General features: G+C 36.8%; 1 protein-coding gene across 1 annotated transcript in view; it reads left to right on the top strand.

Moving 5' to 3' along the window:
* The window catches only part of ATRNL1 (attractin like 1), a 431,538-nt gene that overhangs the window by 35,676 nt on the left and 375,027 nt on the right, over nt 1-20,835 (top strand). Inside the window, exons 2-7 of the mRNA XM_062496081.1 lie at nt 2,548-2,631; nt 4,511-4,624; nt 5,063-5,191; nt 8,310-8,518; nt 18,097-18,271; nt 19,301-19,388. Of these exons, the coding sequence (XP_062352065.1) occupies nt 2,548-2,631; nt 4,511-4,624; nt 5,063-5,191; nt 8,310-8,518; nt 18,097-18,271; nt 19,301-19,388 (799 nt within the window). The remainder of the gene's footprint in view (nt 1-2,547; nt 2,632-4,510; nt 4,625-5,062; nt 5,192-8,309; nt 8,519-18,096; nt 18,272-19,300; nt 19,389-20,835) is intronic.

Genomic DNA, 20,835 nt, shown 5'->3' with positions numbered 1-20,835 from the left:
ATATTCCAGGTGAATGTAGACATCCCTTTATTGCATGTTCTGGTTGCCCTGTGTTGGCTTTAGCCCTTGCATTTCTGGTGGGTCTGTCTGCTGAGTGAAACCCTGTAGTGTCACACATCTTTCATGGAATCTATTGCTGACTGATCACCTTGGTGAGTGACTGATCTGTCACTGGTGCTTCTGAATGCCTTTAAGTGTGCAGCATCCTGAGGTTTTTCTATTATTTGGTAGATCTGTTTTACAGTGTGCCGAGATGGAAAATGTTCTCTTGGCAGGCACCCTCTGATTCTTTAAAGGCTTTGATTATAACCCTGCCAACCAGGAAAAAATACTGTTGAAAATATTATGAAAGCTGATGTGCAATTTCAAATGACAATACACAGCATCAGCTACTCCCCTGTGTGTTCTGTTGAGAAGGTTAGAGTCTGGGTGTGATAAACTTGTGGTGCCTGGCCAGGCTACACAAATTTTTCTGGCTGCCTCTCATCACTGAGACCTTCTCAGTGGTAAGCAAGGAGTGGGGTGCAATGCAAGAACCTCTGTGACGAATGAGTGTTTAGTCAGGGTGACTCATCTAGATTGTGGTTATTTGACAGAATCACTGTTAGTCACAGGAAAACTGCTAATGAATACCTGCCTTCATTCAAAAGAGAATATTGCCCTATATTGGGCAAGGGATTGCCTGAAAGTGGTACTGCTTATCTTTGTGAGTTATGGGATTTGGTATTTGATAACACTTGGAAAGAAAAATAATACAGAAAAGTTCTTGGTGTGACTCAAGTAACTTAAAGTAATTTCCATCTGTCTTTCTATGTATTTATTTTAAGCAGAACAAGCCCTTATCTTACTGTTTTCTACAAACATTATTGCAAAGCAATGTCATGCTCTTACCTATTTACTTTTTTTTTTCAACTAAGTGAAACATGGCTGTTTCAAAGTCTATCTACTGTTCCTAAAGAAACTACTTATCAAAAAATTATCACCCTATGAAACAAGGGAAATTGTTTGTACTTTTCTAGTGCCAAAGAACTGATCTAATAAAAACAGCTCTTGTAAGTCACCTCCATTGCACTACACAACTACTAGGAAGGCAATGGTCATGACTGCAAATGAGGTAATATTTCACACTTCTTCCAGGAAAATGTATGTTCTGTGGATTGTTAAAAAGACTTCTATATATAAATCGTATGACAGCACTGAAATTATTTTGATTGGAATATTATGTGTTACTGCCGCTTATTAAAAAACTCCACATAAAACAGACAAACAAAGCATTAAGAATAGTGATACCTATTCTTAATGATTCTCTTTCAACAATATAGTGAAAGAAATGAGTGTTTCTGAGGTTGCATTTATATTTGTTGTTATTTGTTATTAAAGAGTGGAGTAAGGCCACTGGAGATGTGTGTTAATGCCTGAACATAATCATAAAGGATGCAGAAAAATAGAATGGATAAGTGAAGATACAATGTCCTGAAGATACCAGGCTCTTCCAGAAAGCTTTTATGTTAATAGATTATTGAATTTCATCTGCTGCTTTATCACTGCATAGATTAATACAAAGTAATATATATGAATGGATGAAACAGGTTCTCTTTCTGCATAAAAGGAATTTCTATATGTGATGAATATTGAGCTATTATCACTCAAAAAAAAGTTACAGCAGATATTTCTGTTTCAAATGTCAGAATAGTAGTTGTTAAAAGAGCAAATAAAAAATGGGAATAGAGACTAAAATGCAAATAATATTGCTACTGTACAGGTTCATGGTTCACTTGCATCTTGAATACAATATACTGATCCCTGTTGCATCTCAGCAGGCTCTGGGAGAATACAAAAGATTTATTAAAAGCAATGAGCAAGATTTTCTCAGGTTGGAAAAGGGGCAGAGGAGAGAAAGTAGGGAAATAAAACACAAATCGTTACATTTTGGGTGGTGTAAAACATGAACCCAAAGGCACAGCTGTGGAGTGAAAGTGTCCCCGTGCTGCAAGTCATTGAGGGTGGTGTAATGCTGTGTGGAGAATCTGCAGGGATTTTCTCCTTCCTGGGTAATCACTGGAGATCACTGTGCAGAGACAGGGTACTGACTAGGAATAACAGAGCAGCAGGCTGACAGATGTGCTTATTCAAATTTATATCTTAATTTGTCTTGATCTAGGAGAGTTTTCATATGGCTGGTGTTGTCTAATTTCAGAAGTAAGTTGTAAGGCAATGGCAAAGCGAATAAGCAAAGCAAACCAAAGTGCTCTTAAAACCCCCCTTACATTGGCTTGGATCCATTTTGTGTGAAGGATAATTTAAATTATTTGCTACTGAACTAGAAAAAATATGTGAATGCCTGGGGGAAGAGAGCAAATCAATGATACAGAACAATCAGAATTCAAGTTTTTATGAGCACAAATAGTGAGATGAGAAATACGAAGAGAGACTTGATTATTTTCTCTACCCCCAATTTTCTTTCCATCAAGAAAAATTCTGTTGGCATATTGCTAATTCATGTTCTGTTGTCTCTGGTTTATTACACCCCTGTTTTTCCTCTTGTAGGTTAACAGAACCTTCTGGATATTTAACAGATGGACCTATAAATTATAAATATAAAACTAAATGCACATGGTTAATTGAAGGATAGTAAGTATCTATTTTCATAGCTTAAATTTTCTGAATAGTTTGGTACTATGTGTTCTCGACATCTAAAGAACTCACATAGAAACTGCATGAGGATACAATATGAACAGCTTGGTGTTTTGTTAGTTTGTTTTGGTTTTGTTTAAATATTATTTAGAATTCTTAAAAAAATGGCGTTAGGATTTTCAGGATTGCTTAGAGTTGGCCAAATTTCATTCCTATTCAAATTGCTGGCAAAAATTAGGCTGACATTGGTACTTGGCCAGTGCTGCAGGCCCTCAAAACCCAGTGATAAATTTATTGCATATTTGAGTGCCTTTACATAAGTTCCAAAAGTAGTTACAGAATCCCTTTATTTAACTTGTTATCTGACTTATCTTATTTAACTCATATCAGTGATAAATCAGGAATAGCCTTAAGTACAGAATGTTTATTCAGTTATGTGTTTCTCAAGAGTTAGTGCTTCTATAAAGTATTTCTGTTGCATTCTACTGTTCCTCACATACTTAGTTTTGAAATAGTTTTATGCCTACAGTTTGGATACCTCATGCCTGTTGTGAATTTTGCAGTTTATGTAGCACAGAAGCACAAAGACATGCCTGAAGAAATAATGGGACACATAAATTAATATGGCTAAGTGTGTTAATGGCACAAATTGGTTACATTTCAGGCCCCCCCCCCCCCCCCCCCCCCAGGATATGGGTCAGGATTTTGCTGACTCTAGTTCACAATTCTACTAACATTCTATAAGAAAATTAACTCTAAATGAACTCCTTATGAACTCCTTCTGTATTTCCCCGTTGTCATAATCACTTTGGTTATCTGCTCTGCTGCTGCAGTTCAGAAATTATGTGTCTCATCTAACTTTGGTCTGCTTATATGCAGACAGTAATTTAAACAAAACAGCAGTGAAGTTACAGGTGTTTGCAAAATCATTTAAGTTGAATCTTTATTATCTAGAAGACCAGGCTATAGCTGAATGTGTCTGACCTAGCTAGACTTCTCTTTTTACTCAGGCAGGGCTAGCTCAGGAGTATTTGCATTGCACTACTCTGCACTAAAGTGGAAACACACCTCAGCACCGTAGGCAAACTCTGCTTTGAAGCTGTTCCCCACTTCATTCCTCCTGTTCTCAGGAGATGGCAGAGTGGGTAGCTGAAGAAATCAATGTGCTGCACAGTCTGGGAGGAGTAAAGCAACCAGCAGCACTGTGCCAAGTGTCAGCACACAAGGAAGTCACATATGTGTATATGCTTCATGGAATATATATATATATATATATATATATATGTATGTATGAATGATATTCTACGATATGTGAAAATTCCACTTTCAGAAAGTTTACAGATCCATTTGGACCTCAGCTAAAACGTGGTGACAATTCCTACATGTTGGCAGAAGGGAGGAGGCAGGCACTTGCTCTAATCTTGATTGCAATTTTAGATTAGTGTTTTAAGATTTTTTTTTTCAATAATTAGTGTAATACTGGAAAAGGATGTGTAGGTGATTTTTATCTTGAAAGTTTATTTAAAGTTCATAGTCCTGACATTGTAAAGTGGATTTATTAAAATGTATTAAGATGAGGTATTTTGATTGCTCTAAATTTATGGTTCTGAGCACTGATAAAATTGGGTGAACTTAAGCCTCCTATTAACTTTAGGGATTATTAGCTGAGGTCTGAATATGTTATTTTAAAATTTTCTAAGATAAAGGGAAATATTTGCTTGCCCTGGCTTTTGTTATTTAACAGTTTGAAATATTTAATTACTACTCAAAATTTTTTATCAGAGTTATGTTGGCATGATCAATTCTACTGTGAGCTCTTGATCTTATGATCTCAGTAATTCTGTAAATGTGTTACATCAATGGGTTTTTTTTCCAGCCCAAATGCGATACTACGATTAAGATTTAATCACTTTGCCACAGAATGTAGCTGGGACCATATGTATGTGTATGATGGAGATTCAATATATGCACCTTTAATAGCTGTATTTAGGTGAGTGTTTACTAATCTTTCTGTCCACATAGTCACATATGGACATTTTCAATTATCAGGGGAAAAAGGTAACATTAGAGGCTTTAACATGTTAACTAACTTCCTTTCTTATCTTAATATTATGGGAACATGTATGTAAAGTTGCATCAGAATGTATTCCAAAACGTTAGTTTTGGTTAGCTAATCATAGCAGAAATCCATTATTTGGATACTTAGTGCTGACATTGCCTGGAATGTTAATGCTTACACACAGGCACTTTCCCCTGACTTAACTTGCAGATACATGGGCAAGTTTTATATACCTTGCATAGCCTTATGAAAAAAGTTTTAAAATTATATTTATGGGTAAATACCAAACTCCCTCTTTCCCCCCTTTTTTTTAATCCCCTAAATATGCTAAAGATTGCTTAAAAACATTTTTCTCCTTCTCTTTTCCAGTGGTCTAATAGTCCCTGAAGTGCGTGGGAATGAAACTGTTCCTGAAGTGGTTACTACATCTGGCTATGCATTGTTACACTTTTTTAGTGATGCTGCTTATAACCTAACGGGATTTAACATTTTTTATTCGTAAGTATTTTTGTACTAAGTAATTATCTTTGTTTTTTTCAGTAGTCTAAGTGTCATACTCAGTGGAAGTGTCTAAAACCAGGGGGCTGGGCTTGTAACAAATTATTAAGGTATGAGTTAGGGGGGAAAACTCCTAGAGACAGAGTATGCTTTTTTTGAGTGAAGTCACATGGCCATTCCCAGAGTGTGTTTTTTCCTGTGCCATATGGAACTAGAATGTATCCCCACCAGTGTTTATCCACCACATATAGTTGTCATATGGACTAAAAGGGAGATTATATCTGCTGTCATATAAATTCCCTTCTCCTGAACTGGGATCATCTGTTGCTTGATTTTTTTTGCTGAATATACTATGGCTTTTGAAACCTTCCAAGCAGTTCCACTTGGATTTTTGTGCCAACCACAGAGATTTCATTCTATTTCTTTTCCTCTTCTTGGGTATTTCCCCTCCTATTTTCCTTCTCAGTCTACACTCTGCCTTGTAGATTTTATCTACACTGTGTGTTTTTAGGTTTTCTGATGGCAAAGTCTAATCTGATATGACCATGATTGTTTTGTCCAGCCTCCTTCTCTGTGTCAGCAGCTCCAAAGATGCATCCAGCAGATCTGAGCCCTTTCCTTTTTATATGCACCAGTTGTTTGCAGCTTCTGGCTCATTTGGGATGTGCATGTGACACAATGCAACATTTCTTCATATTGTGTGCCTTGGTTCAAGAGGGAATTGCTTGGTCTTGTTGACCTGTTTCTTTATGTGACAGTTTTTCCATGATTGAAAATATGCCTGCTCCTTTCTCTCAATTCCTTGAGATTCTGAAATACCAGTTATTGTGATGTGGTGGCCAGCAATGCATTTCTTATGTTGAAGTACATGTAATATTTTTGTCATATTCTTTATTAGTTTAAAATTCCTATTTGTGTTTCTGACCATAACTTTGTTCTTGGTACATTATCCTTAGGAAGATTATTGCTGTAAGTTGCAACAGATTGCCCACCTTTGACCACATAATAAATAGCTACTCAAAGTTTGGGAAACCTCACTATATATGTATATATGTGTGTGTATATATATATATATGTGTGTGTGTGTGTGTGTGTGTGTGTGTGTGTGTGTATTGCATTGGAAACGGTAGCCTAGAATAGAAAACTGGGTATTTTTAATTTTTGTCAGTTGACATCAGTGTTGTCAGTTGACATCACCTGGCAGACTTTCTATTGTAATTAGCTACATTTTTCAGTTATCCCTGAAGCTTTTATTACACTTATTTTATTTGTCTTGGGAGCAAATGGCAATAAGACTTGGCATTCTAAAGAAATGAGTGTATATGCATTCTTTCATTACTTGGTAATGTGGTGCATGCTGCATTTTTTTGTAGATTCAAAATAAATGAAAAAACTTGCCAGTTTTAAATTCCTTTGCATATATAACTCATGAAATTCTATGTACTCCGTTCTTCTGTGTCTTTTATTGCAACAGATACTTTAAAAACAATTTTTAATGAACCAAGACTAACACTTTTTTTGATAAAGCAGTACCTATAATTATCTTTTATGGCTGCATTAACTTTCCTTCTGTCACTGGTCTATTGCACTCTGCTTCTGTTACCCTCTTCCTTATTTTTTGACTTCATCTTGCTGGACCACTAGTATTCTTTTATTTTGGGGAGGACAGATACACAAAATCGGTGACTAAAGTGCCATTTCAGTAGCAAACAACTGTAATTACTCCAGAACAGTCTTGAGTAAATTTTCTATTCCTTGGAGTCAGGCAACTTTCTTCCAATTCTGCTGATCCAGTTTTTCTCATTTTGTTTGAATCCTTAATGAACCACTTGGAGTGGGAAATGGTGTACTTTCCAACGAATACCTCCTGATGGAAACACTTAACTGCAGAACTCTACCTGTGAGGTTGGGGGAGAGGTTCCTCAGAGCTGTAGCATTCAGCTGTTAATGCCATCAATTGTTTTAATGCCCTGTGTGTTACCAGGTAAAACCCTCAGGGGATTTGGAATGATGGTCAGATGTAGAATTTACTATTTTAGCAGTGTAAAAGAACCAGTCCTTTGGGAAGTGAGTCTCTAGAAGACAAAAACGTATCTCCTCACTGTCCTACCATAACTACATCTTGTCAAAGGGCAGCCTTGAACAATTTGATGACTTTAACAGTTTTCTTCACTCAGTTAGAGCTTCATTCAGTAGGGAAGACTGTGAACAGTATCCATCTCTCACATCTGCAGAGAATGGTCTGTATTATCATCAGAAATTTGTAGTTGCACTTTATTCTGTTTGCTGTGAGTCATTAAAAAAATTTCAAATCCTATTTGGACTTCATCAGGCATATGCTGCCTGAGTTCATGGAAACTGAGTTCCATCTCCTCCATCTTCCCTCATTCCAAGGAGTTGCCTGCATTTCTGGAACCACTTTGCTTAATTTTGCACTCCAGTTGCCTGTGATCTCACTGTTTAGTAGGGTGTATCACAGAAATGCTAACTCCCAAAACAGTCACAGATTTCTTTCAGCCTAGGCTCTCCTCTTTTTTGCATCTTGGACTGCAGAGTTAAGGTGGCTCTTTTATTAAGGATTCAAGTAGTTTCAGGATATTAGCCATCTTGTATTTTTCCTTACTTGTTTTTCCCCTCTTTTATTTTCCCCAGATGTTAGGCATATTGTTTATAGTATGGACCAAAACTACTCAGGAAAACCCTTTAACTGGATGCCTGTAGTGGAGAGTTTAAGCTCAATTACTTCCAGTGTGGTTGTTTCTAGAGATAACAAGCATTTGAAGGGACTGAGTGCTTATACTGGAATACAGGAGAAAAATAGGTAATGATCTGTCTGGGCAGGGCCTGTCCTTCTGCTTAATGTCAATATTTGTTGCAGTGCAAGGTATTTGTGATCCTGAGCACATCACAGACTTTGTATGCAAGATTGGATCAACACCCTTTGAGCTCATTTGCCTGTAAAATCACCATTAAACTTGTGTTTTATCAATACATAGAAATTTTTTATGGTAAAACATACTTCATCTAACAAATGCTGCTTCAGTACTGCCAGATGAAACCACTGTCATCAGCTTGTGGGTCATCATATCCCTTATCTTACATATTTATTTTTTTTCAGAATTAACTCTTGCCCTAATAACTGCTCAGAACATGGCAAGTGCACAACCAGTCTGTCTGTGCCGACTCGGGTGTACTGTGAGTGTGACAAGTACTGGAAAGGAGAGGCCTGTGACATTCCCTATTGCAAAGCCAACTGTGGCAGTCCTGATCACGGCTACTGTGACCTGACGGGAGAGAAGCTCTGTGTCTGCAATGACAGCTGGCAAGGTAAGGTTTGCTTAGCTTAGTGTCTAGGTAATTTGATTTTCTTCCTGGCCTTCTTTTAATGTCACATCATTGCATCATATTTTTAGTGTTTCCTGAAGTAAGGTATCCACTGTCTGCTTTTTGTTGGGTGTTATTTGTAGCAGCCTCTCAATGAAAAGGATATAATAAAGGTGAACTGCTTTGTTACAATGGTACAAGAGTGTGTGGGCTAATGGATGGACTGTAAGCATGTGGTGCAGTTTTACTCCCAGTGCCATAAATCACTGTTGCTCATTACAGTTAAATTATTTAAGGTCCTAAATGTTTAATTCACTTACTATAATTATGCTAGATGCTTGTGGATTTTTGTTTTTATGATTTACCACTTCTGTTACAAGTCTCAATTGGCTTAGCTTGCTATGCTTAGAAATTGCCATTCTCTTAACAGAAATACTAAAATCCCTCCAGATTACTTAGCTGATATGCCCTCTTCCCATGACTTCCTGCCTCTGTTCTGTTTTATTGCTGTTTCTTTTGGCATGTCAAAGGAAATGACTTTTTAACTCCTATTACCTGTCACACCTATTAATCCACAGTAATGATGAGATCTAATACATTTCACTTCTTAATAATTAATGAGTTGTTCATTGAAAGGCAGTCAGTGCACCCACAGAAGAGAAGTGGTTTAAGAATATGGTCTTTGAATGGAAATAGTGTAGACATTACTGAGTCCTTTAAAACCTTCCAGGACTGTAGTGCAGAAAAAGATCTGAAGGCTTAATATCTGTCCAGAAGTTGTGAATAGAATTTGCAGCAAGACTGTCACCCTTTTAGTTGTGCATGGATTACTTGCAATGTCAAACTACTGAGTACAAGGTGGGGAAATGTCACAAATCTTTGGAAATGCTTTTTAGGCTATACCTTCAGATACAGTGCTGTGCGTTTAATTAGAAGATTTAAGCACAAAATAAAATTAAAAATCTGACTACCACTGCTAGCACCTAGCATTTCTATACATATTGCCTTCTCAGTCTTTCCTACAGATGATATAAAGATAATTTGCTTCATTGTTCCTTGGATTTTTCACTAAATCTACATGTATTTCAATTTTTTTTTTTTTAAATTCTGTCACAGATAAGCTGGCTTGGATCTATAATTGTTTTCCCTTACTAAATACCAAACTTCCCTTAAACTCTGTGGGACACTAATTTCTTCTCTGTTTTATTTCTTGATTTATTTATACCTGTATTCTCTGTAGTTTCTATACTGATGCTATCTTTTGTGCAGACTGTTTGCAGCGATGGAATCATACATTTTTCTCTTGCTGTCTGACAAATTTTTCTTGTGTTTGGTAATTCAGACCAAGTGGCTGAAAGATCTTGATTTGTATACTTTAGGAGAGAATTTCATGTTTCATTTATTATTATTTTATTTTTATCTTTATCTTCTTTTGAGTAACTTCAGTGCCTGTATTTAAAAAAAAAATCATTGAAGTGCATTGATTTGGATGTATAATAATTAGAACCCCTGATTCAGACTATAAATCCCAGAATTTCCCATTTTACTGCATGGAGTTTTTCTTTTACGATGGTGACATCTTGTGGTTATTGTTGAAAGGGCAGCTCTGAAGAACATGACGCATTTCAAACAAGTGTTCCGAGAAAACAGAATACTTTTGGGTATTCTTTGGGCTGGAATAAATTCTTTGAGTAAAAAGTAGGTCCTCTGATTATTAGATATGTCTTGTGGAATTTAATACAAGGATCTTTTACATACTTGCATCTGGCTGCTGGTTGTACAAATATAGAATAAAACTTTGATAAAAACTTTTAGACTTGGAAGACAAATAGTTGACATAATTTTTATTTTTAAGAGACGTTGTATTTAAAGAAACATGCACTAGTTAAATGTATTTTTTTTAAATGAAAGTATTCTTAATAGTGCTAATAATCTTAATTTTATCTGAGATCGTTGGTATAAGAGCAAAATTTAGTATTTACAGAAAATCTGGTTAATTTAAAATATTCACCCAATATAAGAGAAGCTGAACTTTTCCCTAAGGAACATTTCCTTTTTAAGTTCTGTACCATATTACACTGTCCTATTCCTGGCTAATCTGTCTTGATATTATTTAACAGAATGTGTTGATACCTGCTGATAAAAGGCTGTGGATGTAATTCAGAGAGCTAAAAAATATGCCTTAAAACTACTGATTTACTCTCTCTTTCTTTGCTAGGCACATGTAGAACAGAAATGGGGATGTGGCTGAGACCAAATTGGCTCTTGCACAATTTGACCTATTTAAGAATTTTATAGAAAGATGCTTTTGCTGAATAGGTTTTCACAGCCAGAAGATTCTCTTTGATACCAGGAGTACCATGTCTTGGATTGTTTCAGGCTATAAAGGAACAGAGAGATTTCCAAACAGTTAAAAACTTTTGTGACAGGTGAAAATTATTCTGGGTGACTGGAAGCATAGCTAACAGTTCCACATTTTTAAGAAGGTTAAGTGGACTATCTTTGAAAATGCTGAGGACATTGCTGACTCCTGGGTGTAGACAGGGAAAAAAAGAGTTGAAGGCTCTCTTGAACTTCAGAGAAACTTTATTGATACTTTGATCATTGAACATCAGCATTGCAAGCAAAAGGGAAATCTGTTAAAGAGGAATTACAGGGTGTGTTTAAATTAGTTTTTAAGAAGATCAGTAGGGTACCTTGAAAGCAAATCTGATCCTTCACATCTGTTTTGTTTTGGATTGCATTGTGAGGTGGTTTGGAAACAGAGGAGGGCAGAAATTCCCTTTATAAGGAACAACACCAGAAATGGGCTCTATCAAAAAAGGTTGCATGTAATACACAACAGCCCCAAACAGGTATTCAGCCCTAATCCAAAGTTAAAACACCCATACAATTTCTGGAACATGTATAGTTAATTGATTCTCCCTAAAGACCTACTCCTAACAAATAGAGATGTAGCAGAAGACCAGATTCTGAAATTAAACTAATTAACTTTTAAGTAAGTCCATTAGCAATTCAGACAACTTGAGTTTTATAACATCTCTCCAGGGAAAAAATGAGCCTTTCTGTAAGGAGAAGAGTAAACAATGGAAGTATAAAAGGGGTTATGACTGCTGCAGTGTAAAACCAGTGTTTTGCTTGCTTGGTACTATGGCATTTATTTTAACAGCATCTTGTGTGGCCAGAACAACTCAGTCAATGTCTGTCTGACTCAGGTTATCCTGAAAGGACTCACTGGATTGGATTTGTTCCCACTTTTCAGTGGAAGGCTTTGATGTCAAGGTGCCTTATTCCCCAGTGTTGAGATTTAGCAAAGTCATCCTTCTGTGGTGCTGGTTTATTGAAAGTGGTGGGGAAGGTTTGACATGGGGGTCAGGCAGCAGCAGGTGAAATGCAGCTCTGGGAAGAGCTTGTGCCAAATTCCTGGAGGTCTGAAAGCTGAGATTTTGGCCCATTGTACCTGGATGTTCTTGAACAGAGAGGTCCTCATCTCTGTGTCTTCAGAGATGAGGACCTGTGATGTGATGTTTGCTTTGGACAGACCTGTTTTTCCTAGAAGGAAAAAGAAAATAGAAGCACATTTCTTATAACTGTTTCTTATAACTGTTCTGTCCTGTGATAATGCCCTCTTTGTCTCAATTTTACTTTTCAGCTTGTCTCCTGGTCAAGTATCATTTCAGAAAGGAGAAACTGCAGTTTTACAGTCTGGAAAATGTCAATAAAGATATGTGCATTTATACTGTATATGCATATAAAGACACATATCCAATTTTGTCCCCCAATCTTAAGTTAAAATCCTATTTCTGTGCTTCATATTTGTAGATATTTTTTATGTTGATAATAGAAATTAGAGTTGTCTAAGAAAAGTTTGCATCTATAGAATTGGTAGGAAGGAATTGACTTGTAATGAGTGGTTATTTCATATGTACTGGAAGTGTTCTTCAGATTTATCTTCAGCTGGAATTTAACAATTTGACAAGCATCCTTGGAGGACTGTGCAATTTGTAAACAAAATATAGCTATCGTAATTAGAAATTTAGTGTCTGGAAACTGTGTGAGAAAAATCAAGTGTCGTTATTGCAAGAGAAAGAACATCACAGGTAAACGAAGAGCCAGCTCCAGTTTTAAATACCTTTATGGTGTCATTTGACAATTAGTGAAAGCAAGTTTAGCAGAATTTATTTGATTTGTTTCACTAAATGACTACATTAAAGCGGTTGATAATGTTCTCTGTGTCTAACTAGGATGAGATTTAGGAAGGGAGTCCCCTGCTATTTGTGAGTTTTAATGAAAAATGTAAGCCATTTAGAATAAATCTATGGCCTAAATATTTATTAAAAAAGCATACACTTAAATGTAGTAAAATAGAACTTCATTAAAATAATGATCCCAAGCAATACTCTGTCCTGAATACAAGAAGTAGATAGTACTGATCTCCCTGATAAGGTAAAATAGTAAATTTACTTTATTATTTGCAACACCTTCATTTAAGATTAGGAAGAAAGGGATTAATGCAGCTCAAAACCTTTCAGCTTCATTTCCGCACTGTGTAGGGTTCTAGACCATAACTCGAGGAAAGAAATAATGAAACAATAATAAAGAAATAATAACAAAACAGTTGAAATCTGAATTTAACAATGTAGTTCATATGAAGATAATTGACATGTAAGAAAATTGACATGAAAATGCAATATGTTTTATCTGAACCTCAGTATTTGATGACAGGAAATCATTGAAACTGAAGAGTGCAGTGCATACATAAGGAAACAGTAAGGGGAACTCAGCTGCTTTATGAAATGCGAGTAGGTGTGCTGAACACATATGGACAGGCATCAGTGCTCCTCAAAGGCTGATCTTGGGACTGATATAGTTACATAATTTTTGTAATCTCCCTATAAGGCTGTTAATGAAATCTGGTAATAAAAAGGTGGAAAAATTTAAATATGAAGGAGAACCGGAAGATCCTGCAAAAAATGTGCAAGTAAGGTGTAGGATTTACTTACTTCTGTATAAATTGTAAATAAATACATTTAGAGAATAAGAGTATTAAGAATTTGTTTTATGGTCTTGGAATGAAATGTGGAAGGAGATGTGGGAGAAAACTCACTTGTCTATCTCAATTAGAACATGAACTAATTAGCATTATTAATTTTATATTTAAAATCCAAAGTACCAAGTGCAGTGGTAGGATGATCAGTTACAGAAATTCCAGTTAAATATATGAAAACATAGTAGTATGCTTCGTGTTTTGTTATTACAGTTTTATGAATAAAAATAGAAACAGACTCAGAGGGAGAACCATTAGGATGGACAGAGCTATGGAAGGCACTAACAGAGCATGGTTTGTTTAAACAAGTAAAATCAAGGCTGGGAAGGAAGAGTGTTGCTGTTTATAAACATTTGTGGGGTGTATAGACAGACCAAGTCTTTAAGTACAGTGACAGCAACACTGGCAGAAGAAAAATTGCGATAAACTGGTCATCAATACATCATTTGGGAATTGGAAGGAGGCTTTTGACTCAGAGCTGTGAAGTTTTCTAGAAAAGTTGTTAGCAGAGATACTGGAGGTGGTACCTTGCTGCCATTAGGACGGAGTCTCAGAATCTCCATCCCAATGGGTATTGTCAGCTACAGCTGGTCTGAAAGTCCCTGCTTCTTTTAGAGAATGAGAAGCAAAACCTGTTGTTGTTTAAGAGGACAAATTTCATGTCAGAGACTGTACTTGTTCTCAGTCATAGAGGACAAGGAAAGCTTTCCCTGCTTCTAGTAGGCAATGCTGTGACATCTGGCCTCATCTTCTGTGGCAGCCTTGTTGATCTTAAGTGTAGGAGCTGGAGCTGAGCAGTTGAAGGATGCTGTGGAACTGTATCCACCCATGGCAGGCCCTGCAACCCTTCTGGCTCCCCTGCTCAGACTGACCCTGTGCATCCCCCATGACCAGATCACCCTTGGAAGATCCACTCTTCCTGCCAGAGGAGCAAACGGGGCTCAGTAACAGCACCCAGGGGCATTTCAACAACTGCATCAGCTCGTGTGCATTAGGATTTCTGAGTCATTCCAGGAGGAGCCTGAGTCCTGGCACAGCTTGCTGCCCTGCTGCTTTAGCTGGACACCTCACCAGGATCCCTCTGCCTGTCACTGAGTCTCATTTTCAGCAAGACTGAAAATAGGATGGGAGAAATAATCACATCCAGTATTCTGAATATAGTATATATATATATATAGTATATTGCAGAGCTGTGCAGGGGCAGTGTAGGGATACACCTACTGTTAGAAAGCCTGGAAGGAGTTACTGAGCTATTCCAGCAGAACTGGTCTGACTGTTGGACTGGTATCAACCACTGAGTTGAGGTGGTTGAAAAATTATATTGAAGTAATAATTCTTAAATGATCAAACAAAACCAGAAAAAGAACAAAAAATACTTTTAAAATTGTTCTGATTAGATTGCATGAAGAGCACTGTGAAATTTATATTCAGCACATCAATACTTCTGTTTTTTTTTCTCCTGTGCTCCCACAGGAAAAGATTTGGTTTGAAGACAGTAGATGATGTTCAGTCATTTAGGTGGAAATTGATCTTATGACTTAAACTACTGGAACATATTGTTACTTTGGCTTTTCATGAAACTCCTCAATAAATAGAAATTAGATTCTTTCTTTTGTGTGATGGGGATAAATCGCTTTTTTAAACCTATAGAATTTTTTCCTACCTTAGAGGACAACATAATTGACTTCCAGTGCAGGTTTATAAAGTTGTTTGCTGTTTTTAAAGCATTCCCCCCTTCCCCCAGTGGATTGACTGGCACATTAGGAAGATAAGAAAGAAACTCAGTTTTGAATGACTGGAGAAAAATCATATTTGCATAAAACATAACAAAACATATTTTTCATTATCTTTGTTCTGCAGCTGTAGTGCTCTTTGTTCCACATAAGGTACCTATTTAGTGAATGTGATGTTCCTGAAGAGAATATGTATTTTTTTCTGAAATAATGCTGTATGTATTCAAGTAAGAAAATAGATAAATGATATTTATAAGTTCTACATTAACCTTGCTTTTAGAAAGTAATAGCCATACAAAAGAATTTGCTTTTTAAAATGACGTTTTGATAGAGGCCAGTACTATTCTATTGTTTTGCGTTTTTGCAGCTGTATATTCCATTTTCATCCCGACTGACATGTAACGTGGCCAGTCCTTGCCCGTGGCAGTGGGGTTGGAGCTGGGTGATCTCTGAGGCTCCTTCCAGCCCAAGGCACAGTGGAGTTCCTGCTTTCCCTCTCACCTTTCCTGCCGCTCACTTCTCACCAGCCGCTGGGGCTGGAAGAGGGCTGTCTGTGACATTCTTTCCATCACTGATCTGCCTAAGATTTTTATATTCTTAACTCGGCATGAGGCGTTTTTCTTGCGTTCGTTTCCTGGCGGTCGGTGCCCGGTAGGTACCTGGGATGTGCCGCAGGAGTTGTGGCTCTGCTCGCCGCTCGCCACCAGGGGTCCCTGCTGGCCGCCACATCCCGGTGCGCGGGGACAGCCGCCTGGGATGCGGCTCCTTCTGACCTGCGGCCACCGTTTCCATCGTTTTAAGCTCTTCCCTGATCAAAGAATACTTAATCAATTGTTTATTTTAAAGCTTTTTATATTCAAATTAAGTGTTTCCTCCGGCGATTTACCAAAATCACGATTTTGCTGAGGTTTCAACTCTATTACGGTATCAATTATTAATGCTCAAGAAATAATGTATGAATTGTTCATACTCTCATTAGACCTCATTGAAATGCCATTAATCTTTTCTGAGTAGAAGGTATAATGAACTATGGGAATTGAGTGTCTCCACTGTTCAGTGAATGGAAGGTAATTTGGGTACAAGTGGACATCATTCTTCTATAGTATACTAGGAAAAGTTGACAGCTGGTTATGTACACTTTGGATGCCCGGTTGTTGTGTGTAGGAAGTAACTGCAATAAGTTGCCCCCAAAATTACGATAAACATTGGAAAGACATAATCTCCCTGTGCTCTCATTCCCCAAAGATAATGTTTTAAAATTATTGTAGAAGACTTGTACGTTACTTATTTAGCTTGCTTGGTAAACTTCAGCGGCTCTTTCTTCTAAAATTATGTCTGACTCATGTAAATCTTTGCATCTGGAGCACCCTTTGCCAGGGGAGTATCTTTGAAAAGAGATCTGATACTTTTTACATGAAGAACTATCTCCTCTTGTTTGCTTTGAACATGGCTTCTTCAAGCTGCATTTCATAAAACTCAGCTTTTTATATTCTGAGAGATTGTGGACTCTTCATATTTACACTCTCCTTGTCACTTATTTTATAGACATTTATAATTCACTTCCTTTTTTTTATTCCCAAGTGAAAAAGTCAGTAGTTCAAAGGAATTCAGTGGTTTCTGTAATTGGAACATCCTTGTTACTCAACCATAAACATTCTCCAGCACTAATCTCTTCTTTTTCAGTAGGACACAGTTTTCTAAGGTTACATGAGCCACAGATTTATTCAGAGGGGTAACAGTATTCTTGATTCTGACATGATTCTATATTATGACCTCTGCTGAGTAGTGATATGCACTATCAATATTTTCATGAGCTGTCCTGAGATGATCCTAAAATGTACCTTACTTAGTTTTCAGTTTTACTATGTTGAATTTTGTGTATAGTTTTGTTTTTTTTTCAGTCACATGGTTAGACAGGAACTTATTCTGTGCTTCTTCAAAGGCCCTGTAAAAATAGCCTTTATCAGCAATATTTATACATATACATATACATATACATATACATATACATATACATATACATATACATACACATATATATTATTACAGAACAAATAAAAAAATTATTTTGCTTTTCATGATTGTAATAGTCATATAGCAAGAAAAATTATGCATTTTGCTCACTTTTCTTACTTTGACAACAATGATTGGCTGAAATACATTTGAAAATAAAATATAGTAATTGTGGGTTTGGTGGCTTTGTAGAATGGTCTATAAAATTTCATAAAATTTAAATATTCAAATCCTTGTTTTGATACAGCTATTCTTTTTTATAAAAGACTATTCTTTTGATAGTGTATTTTCCTCTTGAAAAATGATTCAGAATGGCCTTTGCAAAAGGCAAATTTTTACTTCTAAGATTTAATATAGTGTAATGTATATTGTAATTTAATTGACTATATTATTAGCTTTGATATACACTTATTATGGTTCAAATACAGTATAGTTTTCTCCAAAGGTAACTAGCATGCAGTGCTAAAAGTTTTTGACCTAAATGATAGGTGATTTGAAAATGTGATCCTTTGTGCCTTTCTTTCAATTTGTGACTTACAGTCTGTTTTCTGAGAAGAATGTGGAAATGAATTGTTATTATTTGAGCTAATCTAATGCTTTCAATTAGATTGACATCCCATGTTGTCAATTTTTTCATTGAGCATCTGTTAAACATAAAAGTGTACGCCATATTTTATCAGAATGAGCAATCCTGACATCTGTAATTAAGCCTCCCCTGTTTCTGCTTTATTGGCTTCAACATCCCCATCTAACAGATTGCACAAATTGCACTTTTGTTTACAAAACAGGTCCAGATTGTTCTTTGAATGTACCCTCCACGGAGTCTTACTGGATTCTGCCCAACGTGAAGCCCTTCAGCCCCTCTGTGGGCCGTGCTTCCCACAAGGCTGTCCTTCATGGGAAGTTCATGTGGGTGGTTGGAGGATACACCTTTAACTACAGCTCATTCCAAATGGTGTTGAAGTGAGTGATTTCTCCTTTTTCATGTCCTTTCTGACTGGGCTTAGCGAAAACAGATCCTACCAGGGAGAGAGCATCTATCTTCTAATTTAGCTGAAAGGTTTATATCTCTATTAAAGCTTATAATTTTCTTATGATTATAGAAAATGAAAATACGGGCAACATCAAACTGTAGGGGGATATTTATATGTACTTCAGTTTGGTGGACTACATTTTGAAAGCCATGTGCATTATTGATGTTAGTTTATGGTTACAGGACACTTGTATTTAATGTCTGTAAATGCCATCATGCTGATGCCATGCCAGTAGGGTCAAGCAGGTCACCTGTATTCCACTTTTTTTTATACTTGTGGCAGTTTGTACGTGTGTGTATTTGACCACCTATTGTAAACAAAGCTTAAGCAGCTGGAAATAGCACCCAGGTGATTTGGATGGTAACTTCATATGTAGGGGCCCTAACTTCATATGTAGGGGCCCTAAATGTGGCAAATGCAAGTGCTATGATATATTTGTTAGCATATTATTAGCATGTTTACTTCTCCTGTTGTCTACCTGTTGCTTTCTTCCACACATTTGCAGTCATCCAAAACAAATCACATCACCTTTTGGATTTTTCTTTTCTACCTTTATTTTTTTTTCCTCTCTTATATAATGTTGTGCATTGATTAATTAATTAAAATATAATGGAAATTAAAATCAACCATATAGTTAAAAGGGTACCCAACAGTAAATCTTCAGAGTAGTTCAAAAGCATAGGGCATGAGCAGTTTGGTGGGGTGGGGTTTATTATGTGACTTATGACAGAACAAATCTTGCGTTTTTTATTAATTACTCCTATTTTCTGAGATTGTCAGTCCCTTAAAGAGCTGTTCCTGTTCTGCTTGAGGAGTATTTAGTGCCCTGTCACAAGTTAGAGCTCTGTTGTAATAGTTCGAAGGATCATGTTGCCCCACTAACAAATTAGTTTGAACATACAAGCCCTTCTATTTCCTCTGCAGGTTGAAAATGTTTCTTTTTCTATTTCTCTTCTAGCTACAATTTGGAAAGCAGTATATGGAATGTAGTGCCTGTATCCAAAGGGCCACTCCAGAGATACGGACACACTCTTGCTTTGTATCAGGTCTGGACTCTTCAGTATTCTGTATATTAAATTTATGTGTGTGCTGTTAGTGATCTTAAAATGGGTCACCATGAACAGAATTGTTTGAGGATAATTTAATTTCTAAATATTTTGTATTAATGTTTTCTTCAGTACTGCATGGTTTTTGGAACAGAAATTATGCAGTACTTACTCACTTTGCTGACCATAAACCTTCCCAACTAACCTGCCAATAAAAGGCAGAGGGATGTGTGAGCTATAATTTGGGTTGTGGGCAGTGCTCTTGCTCACCAGGAGCCATCCCCAGGGGCTGAACCCTACAGGCAGAGCCAGTTGCTGGTAGCAGGGTCCTTTGGCAGAGCCATGGCAAAGGATGGCCCAGGGGTGGGGACTGCTCAGGGGTTCCAGGAGCACAGGGAGACAGGACTGGAGAGAAGGCTCCAGCACATGCAGAGGGGGCTGTCAGGGAGACAAGCTGCAGAGGCTGACAGACTTGTTAGCTGTGACACAGAAATAGGGAACTGGTGTTGCAAATTTTCATGTCTTTGTATAAAGCACTGCAGTAGGTGCCTCGATGCAATAACGATTGTATTAAGTCAGCCCAAAGTGTTCATCCTGCCTGGTAACACCTCTTGAATAACAGGTACCAGTGAATGCCTAGGGAAGAATATAAGAAAAAATTACAGGAACTTACAGAAGCTTCCTCAGAGCACTGTCCTACTTTGCAGCTGGGATTTCCTAAGATAGGATAGTATTTTTGTGGAAAAATTCTGAATCTCAGTTGTTTATTTATTTTTCGAAAATTTTTGGACCATGTATTTATTTTAACATTGAAATCATCCTATGCCTAAGAATTCCAGAATATTTTTTTTTAAGAAGTGAAACCTTTTCAGAAACTGGTACTAGCTGGTTTAACTTTGGTAATCTCTATTTCTTCTCCATTTATTTCCTCATAATACTCATGATTTTCTGTAAGGCCTCACACCCTCTACCATTTCTTTTTCATACTGAAAATTCCTTGTGTTTTTAATAATCCTCTATAAGAAAGATATTTCATACCTTGGATGGTGTTGTACCATTCATTGCCTTTACCTCTTCTAATTCTGTTATATTCCTTTTGAGAAAGGAGGAATCACAGTCTTTAGTGTGTTCTTACCTCAGAGATTGATGTAATAGGGAATTAAAGGTCTATTTTTTCCCTATTAGTTCTTTAGGGTACTTTAACTTTTTGAAAATCTGCTGTTGACTTGAACTGGTATTTTTACAGAACTGTCAGTTACTTGCCCAGGATCTCATTCGAGGCAATTCAAAATTCCCTCCCTGTATGCTTAGACTTTAAATTGTTTTTTTCTCATAGACATCTTTTCATCCTTATGAATGTGGGCATTTATTTACTCTTTAATTTTTTCTTGTATTGCACATGCAGTATTAGGAGATTCTTCTGCAATTATTTGTGTTTGACCATTGT

Source organism: Cinclus cinclus, chromosome 7 (assembly GCF_963662255.1).
Source record: "Cinclus cinclus chromosome 7, bCinCin1.1, whole genome shotgun sequence".
In the NCBI taxonomy this organism is placed as follows: Eukaryota; Metazoa; Chordata; class Aves; order Passeriformes; family Cinclidae; genus Cinclus; species Cinclus cinclus.
The sequence above is the reverse complement of the archived record's forward strand: the minus strand, read 5'-3'. Positions and strand labels throughout refer to the sequence as shown.